The sequence below is a fragment of the Neovison vison genome, chromosome 11, assembly GCF_020171115.1.
Source record: "Neovison vison isolate M4711 chromosome 11, ASM_NN_V1, whole genome shotgun sequence".
Classification (NCBI taxonomy): domain Eukaryota; kingdom Metazoa; phylum Chordata; class Mammalia; order Carnivora; family Mustelidae; genus Neogale; species Neogale vison.
In genome coordinates this window covers 106,453,476-106,476,126 of record NC_058101.1, presented here as the reverse complement: position 1 = coordinate 106,476,126, position 22,651 = coordinate 106,453,476, and the positions used below count along the sequence as shown (strand labels likewise).

At 35.9% G+C, this 22,651-nt stretch overlaps 1 protein-coding gene across 2 annotated transcripts in view; it reads left to right on the top strand.

The window, feature by feature from the left end:
* The window catches only part of BANK1 (B cell scaffold protein with ankyrin repeats 1), a 268,683-nt gene that overhangs the window by 56,520 nt on the left and 189,512 nt on the right, over window positions 1–22,651 (top strand). For both annotated transcript variants that reach the window (XM_044224400.1, XM_044224399.1), the window contains exons 4-5: window positions 2,201–2,339; window positions 11,825–11,964. In XM_044224400.1, the coding sequence (XP_044080335.1) occupies window positions 2,201–2,339; window positions 11,825–11,964 (279 nt within the window). The remainder of the gene's footprint in view (window positions 1–2,200; window positions 2,340–11,824; window positions 11,965–22,651) is intronic.

Genomic DNA, 22,651 nt, shown 5'->3' with positions numbered 1-22,651 from the left:
ATAGCAGCAATGGCCACAGTCGCCAAACTATGGAAAGAACCAAGATGCCCTTCAACGGATGAATGGATAAGGAAGATGTGGTCCATATACACTATGGAGTATTATGCCTCCATCAGAAAGGATGAATACCCAACTTTTGTAGCAACATGGACGGGACTGGAAGAGATTATGCTGAGTGAAATAAGTCAAGCAGAGAAAGTCAATTATCATATGGTTTCACTTATTTGTGGAGCATAACAAATAGCATGGAGGACAAGGGGCGTTAGAGAGGAGTAGGGAATTTGGGTGAATTGGAAGGGGAGGTGAACCATGAGAGACTATGGACTCTGAAAAACAGTCTGAGGGGTTTGAAGTGGCAGGGGGGTGGGAGGTTGGGGTACCAGGTGGTGGGTATTATAGAGGGCACGGCTTGCATGGAGCACTGGGTGTGGTGAAAAAATAATGAATACTGTTTTTCTGAAAATAAATAAATTGGGAAAAAAAAAAGCTAACAAGAAGTGGAAAAAAAAAAGAATGTAAATTAGTGTAGCCACTGTAGGTAATAGTATGGTGGTTCTTCAAAATATCAGAAATAGAAATAGCACAGATGCAGTAATCCCACTACTGGGTATTTACCCAAATAAAACAAAAACACTAATTCAAAAAAAAAATTAAAAATAAAATAAAATATCCTTCAGTCAAATATTTGGGAGCACTAGACTCTGGTGGAAAAATTCCTGAAGTGGAAGTGTGTCAGCTGAACCAGTTCTGTGACTTCAACATATTCATAGAGACCCTTTGGTACAGAGCATTAAAGATATAAGTTTTATCTGTAAGTGATTTATGCTTAGAGAGATAGCTTTTAAATAAGAGAACTTTGAAGTTAATGACTCTTGGGTAAACACAGTTTTGTAAGAGGATATAAATGAGGTTTCTGTTTATTTTGTGAGAGACTGAAATTTAGTTTGACTTTGAAGGTGCTATCGGAGATAAACAAAAAAATGGTATTTTCATTTTGGTCATTTTGAAGGGTTAAACAGCACAATGTAGAGTATAGATTTTGATATAGATAGTTCTGATTAATCCTCAGAATGTAACTCTCTGTATTAGCTACCCTATTCTTAAAAGAGAAAACTAATAGCCTTCCATTTTTGTTTCTGTGTGTGTATATTTTGATTAGGATTAAAGGAAATATTCTTCTATTAAAAGTGCTTCACATAATTCCTAGTATAACATAGATGCTTAACAAATATTTATTCCTTCAAAAAGAAGGAATAATATCTGTATTAATGTCAATCTTTTTATCCCTAATTATTTTTTCTGGATTTTTTTTCCAAAAGAGTTTTCAAAAAACTTTTTTGCCTTATGTACAGAGATTTAGCTTTTTGACCTCAATAAAATCTTGATACTTTTAGATTTATAACCTTTATCAACTCAGTAACTTCACAGATACTCATCACAAATAAAGAGTAACCAGAGAATCTCTGTTAGGTAAAATTGAAAACTTCTGGATGTTTAAAATATTGGACATTAAAACTCGTATCTAAAATTTTAAAAGATGGGGACCCCTGGGTGGCTCAGTTGGTTGGGCCGCTGCCTTCAGCTCAGGTCATGATCCCAAGGTCCTGGGATCAAGTCCCGCATCTGGTTCCTTGTCCAGCAGGGAGCCTGCTTCTCTCTCTGCCTCTGCCTGCCACTCTGCCTGCTTGTGCTCTCTCTCTGACAAATAAATAAATAAAATCCTTTAAAAATAAATAAATAAAATAAAATATTAAGAGATCCTAGAGCTAAACTTATTCAACCCTCTCATTTATGGATAAATGTACCAAGTTCTAGAAGAGTAAAGGAAAAAAGATTTTAGGAAAAAAAGGATTTGGTTGCAAATTACTGTTCATGGAGGTCTGTGAAGTGATGCTTATTACCCTGAGAGAGGGAGCCTAAAGAACAGGGAAGGCTCAAGACAAAAAGAGAACAACTGTGTCCTCACTGTTTTTTCAGTTGCCAAAGATGGGAATGAAGACAAAATAGACACCAAGTTGATAAAGTTAAAATGTAGTGAGAATCACATTTACGTATTTTATTTCTGAATATAATTGAAAATATGGACATGGTGGAAGACAATTATCATGCACAGATTCTGTCATTAATAAATATAATGTGTTCTATTGGTTAATGTAAACCTTTTCAAGACCCTAATTGGGTAATATTTTTTATCTTACAGAATCCTGGTGAAATATTTATTATTTTGAGAGATGAAGTCATTGGTGATACTGTGGAGGTTGAATTTACAACAAATAGTAAACACATTAGGACACAGCCAACCCGTTGGAATAAGACAATCTGGTGTATGAAAGCTTTAGGTAAGAAAGTTTTTTATGCATTAATAAATATAAAACATCATCCTGAGTTTCTTTCAATAAATTTATGATAAATGGTTTCACTTCCTTACAGAAACTAAGATTGTTCTGCAGGTGTTTCCTGTGTGTAGCTTTCACATACCCAAGGTGGTTATTAGTAATCTGGATTCCCAAAAGTATGAATGTGTAAATTATGAGAAATTAGCTTGTGGACCATGTGGTGAAATGACTGCCTGCAATAGCACATCATTTAAAATATGTCAGCAGAGAGCCCTTTAATATACATCAGTGATTAAATATGGAACTAAAACTATATGCTTTATTCTAATAGGATTAATGAACATTTGGATTTTCGTTCATGAATGTTATCCTTTCCCTTTTTTTTCTTTCTTTTTTTTTTTTTTCTTTTTGCCAAGCTCGTGAATTTGGATGCTTTGGAAAGCATAATTCTTTTTCACTATTTATCATCATGGTACCAGTTCTATATATAATTTCCCTCTTTACCTTATTTAATTTATGAGGTTAACCATTTTATTATCCCCCTTTGCTTGCAGCATGATAATGTAGCATATTTAAAATTCAAGATAGAATAGCCACACCTGCCACAATAATTGTACTAAAATCACAGCCTACTATGTTAATTTCTGAATGTTTTGATATAAATGTAGGACTGCTTGGTTTTTTAATTAATAATATCATTTAATAATCAGAGAATAAAATTACCTTGTGATACTTCTTAAACGTGAAATTTGTAAAAATTTTTTACCAAAAAAAGTACACAATCTTTTTTTTTTTTTTTTTAAGATTTAATTAATTAATTTATTTAAGAGAGACAGCGAGAGTGGGAATATAAGCAGGGGAGGTGAAGAGAGAGAAGCAGTCTCCCCACTGAGCAGGGAGCCCAATTCAGGACTCAAGTCCAAGACCCTGGGACCATGACCTGAGCCGAAGGCAGATGCTTAACGACTGAGCCACCCAGGCACCCAAAAGTACATAATCTTATTATGAATCTATACATGTAATAAAAACATTTAAAATTAAATACTATGTGAAATTCATCCTGAACTTTTTTTTTTTCTTTTGGAAGGTAGCTATTATGAAGACCATTTACAGACATTTATAAGCATTTTTATTGTGTTATGAAAAGCATGCATTTCCTCTATGGATTTCCTTGCACAGGTTAGGTCAGAGTTGAATTATAGAAAGGGAAGGACTGTATACCAGGCACTTACAAACATTTCAGACACTGTTCCCTGTTATGGGCAAGGATATGCAGAAGCGAGATGAGAAAGAACTTTGTCTCTTTTCTTTTTCTTCCCAAAGCCCCTTATTTACTTGTGCCACATTTTAAAATGATTTAATGAACATTAATTTCTAAGTAATTAGTTTTCAAGTTTAAACTAAATCTAGTTAAACTAAAATTGCTACAGAAAAATCAATATTGCAAATTAAGAAGTACTTAGATAATATTTCCCAAATAGCAAATCAAAGTGTCAAGTAAAATTATTTACATTAAGATTATATATTCAGCTTACCTGTAACTAAAAGCAATACAAAGAACAAATTATGTCAAAATTCAAATGTTTTTCAGAAAAGCAGAAAACTAATAGTCTGTATCTTTCAAGATATGCCAGGCCATATGCTATGTGATTGAATAGCACATTTGTAGTAAAAAATAAATAAACCACTGTTTACCAGTTATGTTATTTAACCCTTCCTACTCTTATTTTCAGTGAATATATTCTGGAAATTAATGAGAAATTTTCTTACCAGGTGTTGGAATATATAGGATTGTTCCATGAAAGTGTGTGGGACATGCCTCCACAGAAGTGGCCCCAGAGTCTTTTTTTTTCTGCCTCATACTACTGTTTCTTAACATTTTTGTAACCTTAGCAGGAGTTACATTTTACATTATAACTCAGTACATATTCAGAAATACAGTTAAATCAAAGGTTTAAAAAGTTGTCATGAGAGTAACAGTTTTAGCCTTGATAAGTAAAGAACTTGGAAGTTGTCAGTCCTATACAACAAGAAAAAGCTAAACAAACTGAAAATCAGTGACTTTTCCTGAGCTCCTCAGAGAACTAAGGTTGTGGGCAAACCACCATCCCAGAATCTTGAGAGGAAAGTAAATCAGAAGAGTGACATCTAAGATCTGCTTGGCTGGAGCAGAAGTCACTGGTGCCATAAAGTGATAGGTACACTTAAATGGTAATTTTGATCAATTACTAAGGGTAGAGTGTGAACTAGCTCAAGAGTAAGAAATTCCTGAGGGCATCCCTAATTTTGAGGGAGTCACCTCGAGGAATCTTACCAGGTTCACAGAGTGAAGCTCTAAGGAATATCTTCTAGAGGCTCTGCCAAAGATAGGGGAAAAATAATTATGGTGAAATACTCCCCATAAAATCTCCATAGCAACAGTCTACTCTTCAGGGAAACTACTTTACCAATGCCTTATCCCCGCTGGGGAAGGATATCTATCCTGTTGTAGCACCCTCTAGCTTTTCTGTCTCACTTGGGGTAGGGAAAGAAATTCATGCCACAGGAGAAACACTTGTGAAGGTGATAGCCTAAAGATACCAGCCCACTTAAAGACCAAGATTTAATGACACAAAATGATTAGAATGCTTTCCCCCACCCCAACCTGACCACCACCACAAAAGGGTCTCAGTATAATGGCAGAAGGTTACAGCTGGAAATACTGCAAGCTGCAGAATCTTTCTGAGGAGGAGTAGTTAGGGAAGCCCAAGGTCAAAAAGAAAGATAAAAACAAGGATAATAGAGGAATTTGAAGGAGCTACAGCTATAGCAAACATGAAATATGGCCCCTCTCTCAGCCAGATCATTATTAATTCTCTCACTACATGCCTACCTACTTCAGTTCTTCTACCTGAGACAGCATGTCTGGTTTGCAACAAGAAATTAGAAGACATGCCAAAAAGCAAGAAAAAACACAGTCTAAAGAAAAAAAGAAAATATCAGGACAGACTTAGATGTGACGCAGATGTTGGAATTATCATACAGGGAATTTTAAATAACTATTATTAATGTGTTAAGGACTATAATGGAAAAGTGAAAAACATGCAAAAACATATGGGTAATATAGAGAGATAGAAACTATTTTTTTTCAGTGCTAGTCAAAACCAACTCAGCTATAACCATGATGTGTTAGTGGGTCACAAATCATAGGTGGAAAACTATGCTTTGTAGGTACACTGACCAATGTGGCCACTAGCCACCACTAGTTATTTAAACTTTATTATGATTAAATGCAATTTAAAATGAGTTCTCTCAGTTGCACTAACCATATTTTAAGTGCTTCATTAGAACATATCCATCCTCTTGGAAAGTTCCTTGAACAGCACTGAAAAGCAGAGTATAACAGAGTTCTTTTTTCTCTACACAAGTTGTGGAATAAGAGAGTATCCAGCATGCTCTTTAAAAGCTAGTGATTTGTCCAGAATCTTTAGTGTAGCCAAGGAAACAATTAACTAGTGGCCAAAAGAGCTGTTTTTATTCTGTTTTGAACCATTTACTGGATAACTTTAGATAAGTCCCAATAGTGCCTCAACTTCCTTGTTGATAAAACTACTTCTCTAATTACATTTTAAATACTTATAGACATTTGGAAATAAGAGAGATAAGATACAAGACAACCCTTAAATATCCAGCTGAGAAATAAAGGGTTAATCTTTCCCTCTAGTAATTCCTTTAAACATAAGGAGTGGCTTTTCTGGAATACCTCACCCTCAGCTTCTGGATAGGATATGCTAAACCATTTAAAAATTTATTGGCGGCGGTGGGGTGGGGTGGGGGGGGCGTCTGGGTAGCTCAGTGGGTTAAGCCTCTGCCTTCAGCTCGGGTCATGATCCCAGAGTCCTGGGATCGAAGCTCTCTGCTCCTCCGGGAGCCTGCCTCCTCCTCTCTCTCTGCCTGCCTCTTTGCCTATTTGTGAGCTCTGTCTATCAAATAAATAAATAAAATCTTTAAAAAAATAAAAATAAAATAAAAATTTATGGGGATCATCTTTCTAAGTATTGTACTCCTTATATTGCATCCTATCTTCTCTCAGTCCTCTGTTTATATCTCTTGATATGAAGGCCACCAAATTTGTTCATCCCCTTCACCTTTGGCGAATCATGTTCAAGAAAGCTCTTAATTCTATGTATCTCATATATAATCCCTTAACTCACTGGTGATTTCTAGGGGCAGGAAAGATCTTGATTACTATCCCACATTATCTAATAAAAGTCTATACAGGGGCGCCTGAGTGGCTCAGTCAGTTAGGTGTCTGCCTTTGACTCAGATCATGATCCTGGGGTCCTGGGATCAAGCCCCACATTGGGCTCCCTATTCAGTGGAGAGCCTGCTTATAACTCTCCCTCTGCTGCTTTCCCCTGCTTGTATGCTCTCTCTCTCTCACTCTGTGTCAAATAAATAAAATCTTTTTTAAAAAGAGAGAGAGTCTATACAGATTTACGTCTCTAAAAAATTTTTTCTATACTTCTTTGAATACCAAATTAAGATGGAAAGATCTAAAATGAAAGTGGAAACATACTAGGGATCCTTCCCATTACGTTTACATCATGTTCAAAAGATGGCCTCCATCTTTCCAGTCTCTTTCTGTTGTAGAAAAATTGCTCATATGATTTGATTTCTGATTATCTGGGTCATGATTTAATCAGCCATATTACTCAAAATATGGTTTTCTTTCTATAAATGCTCTCTTGTGCGATAGCCATAGCTCCAGAGCTTTGTGTACTAAATCTGGCTGGTATTGAGTACTGGTATGGCAGCTTCACAGTCTTGTTCCGGAGCAGAATTATTTCTAGTCACCATTCCATAGTCCCTAGGGTATAGCCATAATCATCATGGAGGAAGGTGGCTTCTAAGACCCTTACTACCATTCCCAAATTTTGAACAGCCTGATAAAGCAGTGGTTTTCTATCACCATCTCCGATTGCAAAAAAGATTCTATGCATCTCTTCTCTACTTCATATTCAGTGACATTACCTCGTGTATTAGTCTCCTCTGGCTGCCATAACAAAATTCCACAGACTGGTGGCTTAAAGGACAGAAATTTATTTTCCTCACATTTCTGGACACTGAAAACCTAAAATCAAGGGGCAAAAAGCTGGTTTTGGGCAAGATTTCTCTCCTTGGCTTGTAGTTGGCTACCTTCTTGCTCTGTCTTCATATAGCCTTTTCTCAGTGCATGGCACTTCTGGTGTCTCTTTCTCTTCTTATAAGGATACCAGTCCTGTTAGATAAGGGCCCTACCTTCTGACTTCAGTTTAACTTTAATTATCTCATTAAAGGTCTTATCTCTAAACACAGTCACCTTGGGGGGTTAGGGCTTCAACATAGGAATTGTGAGGTAGAGGGAACATAATTCAGTCCATAGTCTCTGGTTACTTGAAATCAGCCATGGGGGAAGTATATACACCACAGATACTGGCAAAAACTATAAATCACATCTTTTTTATTTTCTTTTTGGAAAGTCAGTTTATAAACACAACACTGGGATAAAGAAGGCTTTACTAAATTGAGAAGGTTTCTACAAGACACATCTGCTGGTATCCCATTAATCAGAGCTTAATCCCAAGGTTATGTCTAGCTATAAGGAAGAACAGAAAATCTAATCTTTTTAGTTAGATAGTCATGTGCCCAGCCAAAAAAATAATTAATTAATTATTTAAAAATCAAGATTCTGTTTCTAAAATGAGAATAAACTTTGGGATAGGCAACTAGCATTCTCTTTTAGATAATGGGACCTCTTAAAACCAACTAATAATATAATTAATTAATTAATTAAATTATGTAAAATAAAACAATTATTCCTTATTATTCCTTCCTTTCTTTGAAGAGCTTCTTAGTCAGTTTAAGTGTGTGTAATAATACTCAACACTGAGGCATGTCACATACTCTGAGACCTACTTACAGTGCTCAGAGCTCTCAGATTTTTCACCACCCAACACAACTCTTTGCTGTATTAATGTTCTTTTTAAATGTATGTTTCTTTCTAATTTTGTTAACAATTTAGAAAAAAATCAAAATTATATTCAAGTACAATTACACCAACCAGTGAAGCAATCTTAAGATGCCCTTTTTCTAAATGGTCTTTTTCCCTTCTCACATACTACCATAGCTTAACCTGATTTTTTTATTTGACAAAATATCCTCTAATTCTGTCTTCTTTTCCTCTCAGATTAATAAATTCATACACTTATAGTTACTTTGTTTTCTAAAAAACACACCTTTCTAATGGTATCCACAAGTTTATTACTGACAGGAACTGCCTTGTGCTAAAGGAATTTGAAGATACTCAGGAACTTGCAGTAGTCTCTGCTTATGCCAAAAGTTGTAAAAATACACATGAGGTCTTTAAACTAGAAATATCAACTAATGTTTACTCAGAAGGAAGATGGTATTCCTCTGGTACGTGTAGCTCAGCCAGAAAAATACTTCGCACAGCAGGGGGACAACAAATTAAAAGTTGAAAGAAATGTAAAAATGCCCACAAAGATATAGAATCTCTTGTTAATTAAGAAACTGTCCTGGATAATGTAAATTATAATTTCATATTTCATTAAAAGAGTTCAAAAAATATTTTATTTAGGGTGTGCCAAATATTATGCTTAGCCTACATAGGTAAATAACAACTGATAAGTTTTTCTAACTTTCATAATTGAAAAGAGCAGTTTTAATATATATTAAATTGTTACCAATTTTTAGTCATGACCAAAGTTTTGAAGCTACCAATATTTATTTAATAATAAAATAATGTTCTAAGAAAACCATATTGATTTCAGTTCCCATGGAAACATTAGGTGGGTTCATGTAAGGTTTACTCTGTCATAAAAGGCTAAAGTTGGTTGATAAAGGAACACAGCTTCACAGAGAGTGGAAACATAGAAAGCAAGTAACTCTTAAGTTATTGGATTTGTGAAATATGTATTTTTAAAGAATTAATGAAGGTAGTTCTGACTATTCAAAAACATTTTAGATCATGTTTTCCATAAACTGTTTCAGTCTGTTGTCCCTCATCTGGAAGGACAGTCTGTTGTTCTTTAAATTCCAGAGTCAATGCAGGTTGACAAAGAATTTTAAATGGCCTAGGCCTTGAGATTTGAAATTTGAGTAGAATTTCTTTTTTGCTGTTGCTCCTCTATAAGTTTGCTTTCTTATGTATCTGTGTTTGATGTGGGCAAGAAGTTCCATCTTCTTACACTATGAGCCTTTTCTCCTCTCCATTGCTGGACTCTAATACCATTGCTGGGTTTGGTGATACTTGTGTGTATTTCCAGTGTTAAATGTTACTTCCTGACTTTACACAGCAAGTAGGAGAATTCACTTTCCTTCTCTTCTGAGTCCTTAAATTAATTGGCTTTTATTTTTATTAAAGAGCTATAAAATGTAGGTACATTAATGGCCACACTCAAAATAAAATACTGCTCAAGTGGAACAGGGTGCTGTTTATGAAAAGACCAATTCAACAATGCATATTAAAGAAGGGCCTCCCAGCCAGATGAATCCATAAGGAATCTTCCAAGGTCTTGATTTACTAACTGACATTCAACAGATAAGAAAATGTATACAGCAAAGACAGTACTTCAAAGGACATCTCTTGGGAAGATTATTCTAAAATCAACATCATTATCAATAGATCTAATGGTACAAGTTATCAAAAATCAGTTCATTTGCTTTCAAGTTAGATTTTAAAGAATTTGGATATTTTAAGCATCCTGTATCAAAGAACTACCAAGCAAATATTCTCATATTTCTTTCAGAAGGTGATCATCCCATCGCAAACTCTAATCTCTTTTTTGAAAAACAAAATTGATATCTTCTTTCAAAATTGTCTTTCTAGGGGCGCCTGGGTGGCTCAGTGGGTTAAGGCCCCTGCCTTCGGCCCAGGTCGTGATCTTAGGGTCCTGGGATGGAGCCCCACATCGGGCTCACTGCTCAGCGGGGAGCCTGCTTTCCCCTCTCTCTCTGCCTTCCTCTCTACATACTTGTGATCTCTGTCAAATAAATAAATAAAATCTTAAAAAAAAATTGTCTTTCTAAAATCTACCAAAATTTATTTCCTTTGACTAGAGTAACTCCAGAACTCTCTTTACTATATGTGGGCAGCTTCAGCTGATGAGATGTACATCATGTTACATTATCTTCTGGATGGACTTATTTTGGGAGGAGAGAACTTTTATACATATATATTCTTTATAATACAGGTTAGGTGTCTAGTCAAGCAGTATGGAAAGAGAAAATTACAGCTTCTTGATCTACTTAAGCTTAAGATTGCTTTTGTTAGCTTTAAATCTCTCTGAGCAAAATTATAAGAGGTCCTTTAATCTCTTCAGGAGATAAGGTAAAATTAATGTTTAAACCTTAGAAACTTCTAAATATTCAAAGCTTCATCAGGTGCCCGAGGTTAGAACAGGTTTTTATGATCTTGTACCAAATGGCTTATAATCCAACCCCCAGATGTCTGGGTAACAGTTTTCCAAGAGAATTTGGGAAATATCTCCATGACAGAGAGTCAGAATTTTTTAAAGCAAATGGATTTCAAGGCTTAGTTTTGTTTACTTTTGTTATAATAAAACAAAATAACTTTCTTGCTGAAATGATTTTTTATTGTTATTCTTTTGTATCCATCCCAAAATTCTTAGGAAGCTCTAACTCTGTTGTTATGTTAATGCAGAATTCGCAAGGCATCATATCAGTCACTTTGAAAAACTTGTTCACATAAAGGGTTTTGATGAGGAAAGCCTGGGTGGCTCAGTTGGTAAAGCAACTGCCTTCAGCTCAGGTCATGATCCTGGAGTCCTGGGATTGAGTTCTGCATCGGGCCCCCAGCTCCACGGGAAGTCTGCTTCTCCCTCTGACTTTCTCTCCTCTCATGCTCTCTCTCTCAAATAAATAAATAAAATCTTTAAAAAAATAAGGTTTTGATGAATGTATAGTATAAATAGTACTTAAATAGCAGGGTATTAAACCTCGCCTTCCCACGTTTTTCACTGTAATCAATTTCATAAGAGTTTGATAATTTCAGTCGAGTCCTATTCTTTCTCTTTCCAAATACAACTTTGAGAAACTTGCCTATAATAAATGAGAATTTTCTTAAGGTTATTAACAGATACACAACTTTAAATGAATGACTGTATCCTTCTATATTCTAAAGTATTATGTAAAGATAATTATAGATTATACCAAAAAAAGAAGGTTTAGTAGTAGGAAAAAAGGATTTAGGGCTTTGTTTTTACCATAATTTTAGCATGTTCCAATCTTGTAAGGTTTTATTTAATTAAGTCTAAAATTGTACATTATATTCTTTGGATACGAAGGATAAAAAAGAACACATTTAGTTCTAGAAGTCAGTAAAATTGTTATGAATTCTTAAATATTCCTTCATATTCTCTAAAAGATACAAAAACAGGATACATGCATTGCATACTCAGCTCCTAACTCTTATTTGTGTTTCCAAGATTTTCCTGCTGGCTCTGTCAATGTCCGCATCTACTGTGATGGAGTCATTAAGGCCACAACAGAGATGAAATACTCTACAACAGCAAAGCCTATGGAAAACCCACTGGGAGTGGCACATCCAGGAAATAGTGTGTGCCAGGTAGGTGGATCTTCCCACAAAGTTGGTAACAAGCCAAAGAGCCAATGCTGGATAACAGAATGCATGCTTTGGTACAAAGTCTGAATGTTGGTTGAATAAGAGTGAATTATGCATCAGTAGGGAGGGAGGAAATGGACTTCTGGGTTGCAGAGATGCAGATGAATTAGTTTGCTTAACTTAAAAGTCATTTCAGATAATATCACTGGGAGACAGGTTCTCTGTTACAAAATCGTTTTTGTGATGGACTCATTTTAAAGCTGCCACGGAGCAGATAAAGACAGAAGGATTAGGCTGAACTCTTGAGAAACAAACACCCTCTTTATCCAGACCTGGACATTACAAAATAAACGTCAGGTCGTTGAGGTTCAGGAGTCAGACCAACCAAGAGTACTACTGAAAAGGGAGCCCAGGGCACTAATCTAGGAATTGTTATTTTCATGTGGAAATTTCCAAGCTCAGTGTGTTTTTCTTTGTTTCATTTATTCCTGTTACCCGAAAGTGAAAATTATTGCTTTCAATTGATAGTGTTTATTAGGAATTCCAGAACTGTTCAGATTTTCAGGGAAGTGTGCAAAGAGGCATTTGCAAGCCCCAGGTTCTTTTTCTAGTGGGACAAAGCATTACTCAGCAAAGAGGACTTGGTGAGGAGTTTCTAGTCTTCTCAAAAGGCCTTGTTTGAGGCATTTACAGGCAAATGGAGATGCTGTCAATGCCTTCATCAGTAGAGAATGCAACAGTTGCATTTTGATTAATCTTAAACCATTGGTTTGACTTCTGCATTTTATTTATTTATTTATTTATTTCGTTACCTGACCCACTTTCAAAAGAAAGTTGTTTAATGTGGAACGTTTATCCTTTATGTACTTATTCCATCATATTTTCAGAGTTAAATAAATGACTTTTCTTTTTAAAGCTACTTGATAATTAGATTATAATCTTACTGAGTTGCCTTGGGTTTCTGGCATGGACAGGGAGGGTAAAAGGGAGTAAAAATGAAAAAAAGCTAGCTAAACAATGAGATCTTCAAATTTGCCACAAAACACTCTATAATGAAATCATCAGTGATAGTATGGCTGACAGGTTGTCACGAAGCCTTATCTGTTTAAACTAGTTTGAAATTGGAGGCTTTGTTATTTATTTTGTGTGACACATTTTTCTGTTAGAACAATGGCAAAGGTAAAAATGTCTTAGAGAAGGTTCAGGAAATAAAGTACCGTTTGTCAAACTGGTGAGTCTGAGGACGTTTGACAAAATGTCCATATTGTAATTGCAAAGCAAAAACAAAAGTATTAGCTTGAAATACAAATTGTTTTATTTTATTGTGACAAGTCTACCTTATCTTCCACTTTAAAAATTCCATTCATTGCAAAAGGATTAATAAAAGTGATATATTGCATTATCAGTATTCAGTTAGCATAAAAGTAAAGCAGAACCCCCAAACACATTTTTATGTGGATTTTACCTTTGTAGAGAAAAAAAACTTTCACATGCAAGATTAAATATAATGTATGGCTCAGACAATTTTTCAGAGTGTTATTATGCCAAGTCATGGTTTGTTTTACAGCTTTGAGTGAATAAAAACTGTTTTGTATCATTTTCAGATAATTAGAAAATACTTTTCACACTCAGTGTCAGAAAAGAGAGGTGAGAAAAGGTTATGATTACATCTTAGGGTTCTCCTCTTCACATGTCCCTGGTGGCCTAGCAAAAGGAAGGATGCTGGACAGTCACAGCTTGGTTCAGGCTTTTACTCAGGGGGGAATCACTTTGAACCTGAGCAAATACTGAGAGGTACAATTACTCTAACTTGGTGACAGCAGACCACAACATGGTAAGAAGAGACATTAAGAGATTTAGTTTAATCTGTACAACTTTAGATAGACTTATGAGTTTTGCTACTGTTGTCAGGGGACGTGGATGTGTCATGAAATTAGATCAAACAAATTCCGAGACTGAGACCTCAGACCAGACTGAGCTGTACTACCGCAGGCCTGAAGGAGGGAAAAGGCTACAATTCAGGCAGCCTCCATCAAATCTTAGGCCAGGAATGGCATGGGGTTCTCCAGTCCACCCGCACTGGAACCACATGACTTATCCCTTCTATGAATTTGCAAAGATAGTGGAAGGCAGACTCTACCCCTGATGAAAAAGAAGGAACTGTGGGGGCATTTCCTTGGTGTGTTAGGGTTGTTTAGCCTCAAATGAGGTGGCCCAGCCCATACTGTGCTTCCCTTTGCAGGCATTTGGATTTCCCTTTTGATGTTTGGCTTTGTTCCCAAGCAGATTACATTTTCTAAAATGTGCAAAAAGGTTTGCTTTTCCGTGCCAGCATAGAACATTACAGTAATTGTTTCTTTCAAGTACTTGCTACTCTGTCACTTAATTGGGAAATTTGGATATTTTGCAAATAGTTGACTGAACATCTCTAGTCAAAGAACAGCATGCATTGTAATTTTATTCACTGTAGTTATCATGCATTTGTAAGAAAATATACCACCAGATTTAAATTTCTTCAGTATCTGATCTACTTTGTTGAAATGGCATAGTGTAAGAGCCATCCTGAGTTTTCCTGTAAATTTTAATGGCAGATGTGACTTAAGTAATCTTAAAAATTAGTAGTAGGACACTTCCTGTAATCATTTAAAAGCTATTGGGCATATAATAATGTGAACATCCTGTGAATTTGAGGAAAGGAATACTAATGAGAAATCTGTGGGTTTTATTTTTCAGTAATCCTAGAGCTTGTAATAAGAAACTTTATATTATCATTTAAAAGCTGTTGGATATATAGCAAAATGACCATTCTGTGCATTTGAGAAAAGAAATAATGAGATTTTTGATTTTCTTAGTTTATTTTTAATGATGTCCATTAGGTTTTAAATAGTTTACCTAATTTGCCTTAATTATCTAACTCCCTAAATCATTTCATCTTTTTTGGATAGATATTAAATCCCAGCATGTAGCCTCATAAACGTACAATTTCCAGAGCATTACCTAAAACAACAAATTTAAGAGAGATTCAGTGAAAAAATGAAAAGAATCCAGAGTCCAACTTGGGAAGATAATTAGAATTCATGTGCTAGTGTTAGATATACTGGTAACTCCCATTTAACTGAGATAATTAAAACCTTTGAGATTTTCATTCTATTTACAAAAGCATCTAGGGACAACCATAAAGTTAACTTTGTATAGGAACAACTATATACAATATAAGAAAACAAATTAGGTCAAAATGCTAAAAGAACATAGCAATTATTGATCAAATCATTAGCTTCCTATCTGTTAAAAGAGTTTTTGAAGTCGTACCAAATAATTATTTTTTGTTGTATTTCTTGTTGGTACAATGATACCTTTGTGCTGCCTATATCGATCATTTTGCACAGTTTGCTTTATACTCATTGAAATCTTATTTTCATGTTAGGGTACACATCATTTCCAGTTTTTATTAAATTACATATATGATTCAATCTTTGGTTTGCTGTTTGCATATATTTAATATAGTGTGAAGCCAAGTACAGTTGGGATGAGGGAAGATACATAGGGAACTCTCATATCATGAGGAGTTTTGTAGTTGTGAATTGTACTCTTAAAAGTTAGTTTTTCCACAAGGTTAAATTCAGATGTTAGCAGGTGATTCAGGAGATTTACCACAAAGCCTTTCAGTAATTTTTGTAATGTCCTTGTCTCCTTGGAATGGTGTCCTTGGTAGACACCATTCTTCTTCTTTTCATCAGCTTCTGTTGATAAGGGGTACAGAACCATCTAGTATCTATACTTCACCTTAATGCCAGTGTCATCTGAGATGCTCCCTTGCTACAGACTTCTGCTGACTCCCTGGATAAGGTGCAAAATCCCCTGAATGACATATCAGGCCACAGAGTCCCACATCTCTCCCAACATCGGCTCTTACCACAGCATACCCTCCGTGTCTTCTTAATTCTCTCTTTGAGTCCTATGGTTTAGCCTTCCATGGCTGCTCCCTCTTAGCACATATTAAGCTCTTCCTTCTCTCCCCCTTCTTTAAGGCATGGGCATTGTGGGTTTTTTTTCATCCTCGCATACCCAGTTACTTTCCTGCAATTGGCTCCTGACACATGAGACACCCTGAGACAAAATGGGAAAACACAAGTGCTTGCTTTGTCCTCCAGTGCTAACTGAAAACATAAGTGGAGAACTGTAGTACAGGTATATAAATGATAAGAAGGAGAATGAAAACTGTCCTCTTAAAATACACTTTAATTTTTCTTCAGATTGAGTAAGTGAATCTGGTATTTATGAAAATGAAGAACTCTCAGAAGTCCTGGATACCAGAAAAGTGGAGAATTCGTGCTATACATTTTTCATGCTCTACCTCAGGAATGAACCATATGTTCACCATGTTGCTTATTACGGACTTTTAACAGCTACAGGGTTCCAGATTCTAGTCTTCCCTTTCTTATGAATATTCAGTAATGTTTGCTACTCAAAAAATGCCTACAATCTACAATCTATGATCACTCTTTCAAAAAGGCTGCATGTTATCTTTTCTTTCCCTTTCCTGGAAAGTGACTGCATAGCACAGGAGAATCGTTTCATTCTGGATGGGGCCAGTGCAGGAGTTAGTTTCTTAAACCGAATCAGCAATCTCTTCATGAGAGCTCATTCTCTTTAGTGTGGAAGGAATTTCCTCATATGTACAGTGGAGGAAGCTGGAATATATGATCTGCGTTGGCCAATTCTGACTCAAATATTCCACAGTTTTATGACAAAAAATAAATACTTCAACTGGGGATTCTGACCACTCTCACCAAAGAGGATTGGCTTGCAAGGATTCTCCATGCACTCTTTATTTCACTTGTATTAGCACGTCTTCCCAATTTTCCCTGCAGAGAAGGAAATGATGTGAATTTCATGTATCTTTCACCACTTTTATTACGTGTTTCCTATTTGTGATGAAATATTTGAAGTGAGGAGGGGAAGAAAAAAATGAAGTACCATAGGGGCATTTATTTCTGGATTCCTTTTTTCATATTTTTATGCCCTTAATTAGAATGGATCAGTAAAAATAAGGCATATCTATCAAAACTTGCATTTTACTAATAAAATAAGTGACACTTTGTGCCAGGCCTCCACCTGGGATAACGATTCAGCAATGGTTACTGATGCCTTATTTGCATAGTTCAGACTTAAACAACAACAATCCTCAGCTCACTTACCAATCATTGAGTCAAACAGGAGCATGCCACTTGGTCCCTTCATCCACTTATTTAGGAAATAAAAAATAAATTAGTTAACTTTAACAGCAGTTATAGTAGCTATTGTCGGGGGAAAAAATACGTATTTCTGAATGGAGTTACTTAGCCATGAACACAACCATAGTTTTAGTTCCCATTAATTCTCTATCCTATAAGCCATCTCAGTCTATATTGGCCCCATTCATTTTAGCTTATGTCTAACTGTTTTTTAGCATGTATCTTATTAATGCTACTTTAATTTATATTTTCTGCTTACTCAGTGGAAATAAATACTTCCTTTATTTTTTTATTTCTCCCCAACTAAGTATCTCTTTGGCTTTTTATATTCCCCTCTCCTCTTGTCACTGGAGTGGCTTTGACTGCCCTTTGCAGAGGATGTCTGTGTGTCCACGTCAGTGCTTCCTATAAATGACCTCATTCGAGGGCAGCCTTCTGCTTCAATATCTAGCTCTTTAGAGGCTTCAGATCTTCTTCAACCATAAAGAATGTTTTTAAACAATCCAGAAAACAAAGCACAAGTCAAATACAGTTAACAATACTCCTCCATTGCTATTATTCATAACAAGACAATTAGGGAAAATTACAGAATCTGCCTCTGGAATGAATCCCAAATCATCAATAACCCTTTGGAAATTAAAAGACTGAAAAATCCTTGTGGCAAAGATGTGTTTGTTGGCATTTTTAAAAAGTCATTATGCATTCTGTGGGCCTCTTTCCTAATAATAGTTATAGTATCAACAATAAGATAAAGCAATAAAGTAAATATGTAATCTGGGAACTCTAAATTGTGTTTAGCATTCACAAACTATGCTTCCACAGTAAACAGCATCAAGACGCAGGAAATGAAGTAAAAGAAATATTTGACAAGGAAAATTCAACTTCTAAGAATCCTGCCTCTCTCCCTCCTACCCCTCTCAGCCATTTAGCCGTCAACCATATTGCCTTAAGTAGCAGCACACAAAAAAATATAGTATGTCAATTTTGCTCAAGTTTTACACAACAAATCCAGTAGATGTTTTTCTTGTCCAATTTAACTTGACTTTCAGCAGCAACTGATATCATTGACCAAACTCACTTTCCTGACTTTTTTTTCCCCCTTAGCTTTCAAGAAGCCCTATCTTTCTGGTTTTCCTACTGCCTTCGCCTTTTCTTCTCAATATCCTTTGTAATCTCTTCTTTCCGTGATCTAGAAAATAAAGTTGCAATTTCAGTATTTAATTCTTAGACTCTCTTCCTTCCCTGATAAATATTCACTTGGCAGGTTAGCTCATCCACTTACAAAATACAGTCCAAATGTGGTTTTCCCAATCTTTCTGCCTCGAGATAGGCATCATTGTCCAGTTTAAACATCAAAAACATAAGAGTCTCCTTAATACCTTCTACTGTCTCACCTGACAAATTCCATCCGTATCAGTTTTACTCCATGACTATTGCTCACTTCTCTCCACATCGCTCCAGTTCTAGCACCTCGCCCTCTGCTTTTCCTCTGCCTGAACCCCAGCAGGCTCCTCTCTGGTCTTCCGCCATGTGTTCTTGCACCTGACCTACTCATCTCAAAGTCCATAGTCAGAGGAGTTCTATTAAAAAGAAAGATCTCAGCAGGCAATGCTCCTGCTCAAACCCTTTCGTGCATTCCAAAGGTTATGTGGATTAAAAAAAGAAAATCTTTAACATGAACGATAGGGCCCTGTAGATGCTGCCTCCTCTCTTTGTCTCCAGCTTAATCTCACTCTCATTCCTCTTTCTTTTTTTTTTTAAAGATTTTATTTATTTGACAGAGAGAAATCACAAGTAGGCAGAGAGGCAGGCAGAGAGAGAGAGGGGAGGAAGCAGGCTCCCTGAAGAGCAGAGAGCCCGACGCGGGGCTCGATCCCAGGACCCTGGGATCATGACCTGAGCTGAAGGCAGAGGCTTTAAACCACTGAGCCACCCAGGCGCCCCCTCATTCCTCTTTCTCTGCACTCTAGACACACTAGTCAGCTTCCAGTTCCTGGACTTTTAGTTCCTAATCTCCAACTACAGGGCCTTTATATATGCTCTTCTTTCTAACTGAAACATTTTCCCCATCTCCTTTCCCTTCACTGACTTCTGCTAGTTAATTCTAATTCATCTTCCAAATTTTAATTCCAGCTTCTCTTCCTCAGTGAAGCCTCCCTTGAACTTGTACATCTCTTTACGTATCTCTTTGTACTGCTGATCACATTCCAATTTGGTATCTATGTGTATAATATCGTCAAATTAATATCTGCCTCTCATTAAACTCCAAGCTCATTTTGGGCAGAGATCCTATCTATTTGGTTCCCTGTTTCATCTCCAGAGCCAAGTACACTGCCAGAAACGTGGTTACTGAATGCCTATTTCATTGGGCAAAAGAATGAGAGATATTTTATACATTAAGTTACCCTCCCAAACTAAAGTGACCCAGCTATCAGAGCCCCTTATTCCAACAGCCACCAGCTTCCCCATAGTACAAGCACAGCCTTTTTCAGAGCTCAGGTTATTGGACTGTTGGCTGAAGGAGTGCTGTTTCTGACCAAAATAGAAAAGGCAGGATAAAGAAGGGAAAGACAAAGGAAAAACCAAATGAATATAAAACATTGAGACTAATGCTAACAGTCTACCTTGGGAACTAGTACCTTAAGCAACTCAAAAAATAATTTCAAAAATTTAGGAAATCATGGCTTTATTTAGAGAAGTCTCTTTTGAAAGACATTTCTCTGAATATTATAGGGCAATTTTTGTTTTAAAATTTGTGTTATTACCTATTTAACAGTAAGTTGTTACAAATTAATTGGTAAAGGGAGGTAAGAGTGAGAAGATTCATGGTTCCTAGGACTGTTCTTTCTAATGCCTGCGTTAGGAGAACTTTGGTCTTTTGTTTGTTTCATCATTAGTGTCATTAAATATGTCTATTATTGAGTCTGTTCAGGTTTGGTCAAATTAAAGCTTTGAGACTTTTTGACATTATGTAAATGAGGGCTCAGATTGAAAAATTCAGCATAATCAAGCTTCAGTCAATTTCTAGTAAGGTTGTTTTTAACTTTATTAGATTGCCTTCACCTAAATTATAATGTTTATGCATGACTGATGGAGATGGCAGAAGCTCCTATTTGTTCCCCCCAGAATTTCTTTTTCCTTTCTTATATCTTTATCTGGGCACATGTTTGCCCAGGTAAATATTGCACTTCCTGACTCCCTTGAAGCTGGGCAGAACCATCTAACTACCTAACCAGTGGCTGGGAGCATGTCCATAGATATGTGCACATCTATGATCATGTCCTTTGAAGAAGGGTGGAGTCTCTCTTTCACTGACTTTTGTCTCTAACTGGTTACACCAACAACATGGGAGTGATGAATGAACCAGATAGGACCATGAAGAGGAAGTATAGCACTGAACCCAATAGAGCCCAGATCCCTTAATCAGCCCTAAATTAGATTGCCTAATTCCAGGCTTTCATGTTAAAGAGAAATAGGCTTCCATCTTGTTTAAGCCACTGGCATTTTGGATGCCACAATAGCCAAACCTACCTTCTAATTGATTTATAAGACATGGGCCATTGAATTTAAAAATTTAGAAAGAAAAAAACAACTATTTTCTTCAGTTGCTACAAAAACCAGTTTGGGGAGCAGTCTCCTCATTAGAGACTGGTGTGCTGTTCTAAATCACAGTGATTGCATTTCATGAGTAGTTATGAGAGCTCACATTATAGTATTTAGAGAAAAGGGAATTAATATGTACTGGAGATTTTACACATTTTAAACTCTTAAATAGTTTTGTCAGTTAAGTATTATTAAGGTCCATAGCTAATGAGTCCTAGAGCAGGAATTTCAACACAGGTTTCTCAGATCTGATTTTTTCTTATTATAATACCATTTTTGTGCTATGTAAAGAGATGCCACAACTCTTAATACTCAACAAAAAATAAATAGAACATATTTGAAGAGCATCTTAGGCTGCATTGTTTTGTATTTTCATATTTACTTTTGCATTTGCGGTCAGACATAGGTTGAAATTCTAAGAACTGACTCACTTAAAACTTAGAAAAATTAATATGACAAAGAAAAATATCTCTTTTATCTTGTTCTGTCACTTATTTAGGTTACTGCATTAACTGCTTGGAGTTAAATACTCATAACGTTTAAATTAAAAAAAAAGTTTTTGCATAACCCTAGTAAGTATTTGCTTTGCTCCTTTACCCATTATTTTCTTTATAAGCTACAGTAGGAAATTTTGTTTAAGATATGTTATGTAAGCTATCAAATTCCCCTTTAAATGGCTATCTTGGCTCACTTTCACAGCACACACTGTGAACAATGGAACAAATGAAATGACCTTTCTTTCACTAGTTAAACAAGCATAACAATTTGTTATAATAAAAATAACGTGTTTTGAGCTCAACCATTGACTTTCCTTTTAGATATCTGAGGGTAAAGAGTAAAATGGAACCATTTAATGGACTTTGTCTCCTATAACATTTTACAACCCTCCTATGGTTATTTCACTCAAGTTGTTTCTCTTGCTAATCAAGGTACTTTAAAACTATTACTGCCTTTCTCTACCAGATCTATAACATTACTTTAATATTCTGTGGCCAAACTGATAGGGTTCATCACCCACCATTAATGCTGAAAACACTCCTTCTTTGCCTGCTTCTGCTGTGAAACCTGGACAAGCCAGATTCTCACATTTTTAACCACCCAGGCAGCTAGAGTTTTCATGTTAAGAGTTTTAGACAAACAGACACAAGGGGACAGACATATTTGGAGCTTTTGTTTTTGTGGTTAAAAAAAGAATAGATGTGGTTGACAGTAGCCTACTTTACCATCCCCCTCCCGTGTTTGCCATCTTTCCTTCCCCTTTCTGGTTGCATTTGAAGTGTCCATCATGAAACTATGGGACCATAATTTATTCTATACTCAAAAACTGTATCAGATTTTATTCTTTTCTCTGTGACTAGAATGTAGTATTATATACAGTGTGTTTAGAATATAAAAGCATAAGTTAAAATCCTTGATGTTGCGCCTACTAGCTCTGCAGTTTTGGGTGTTACTAAGTTTTTTGTAACATAGTATCACATCTATTAAAAAAAAAAAAGGCATTTAAAAAAAATCTACCATGAAGGCATGTTATAAAAATTAGAGACAAATTATGTAAACTTCGCATTTTCTAGGTATCCAACGTTTAGTTATTAGTACCTCAACTCTTTAAGTCCAACGCCTTAACCACTCGGCCATCCCTGTGGCTAGTACCTCAACTCTTGAATTCACTGTATGGATTTATGTGACACCTGAAACATAGAGGCTTTTGTACCAGTCCAGACATCTGAAGTGTCTCCTCATTGCTTCTATTAGATGATACTGTTCTAAAATCCTATTAAGGATAGTCTCTCAGTGCAGTCATGCCCAAGCAGTATTGATGCCCCTTACTCAAGAAAAGGGGACATCAGACCTTT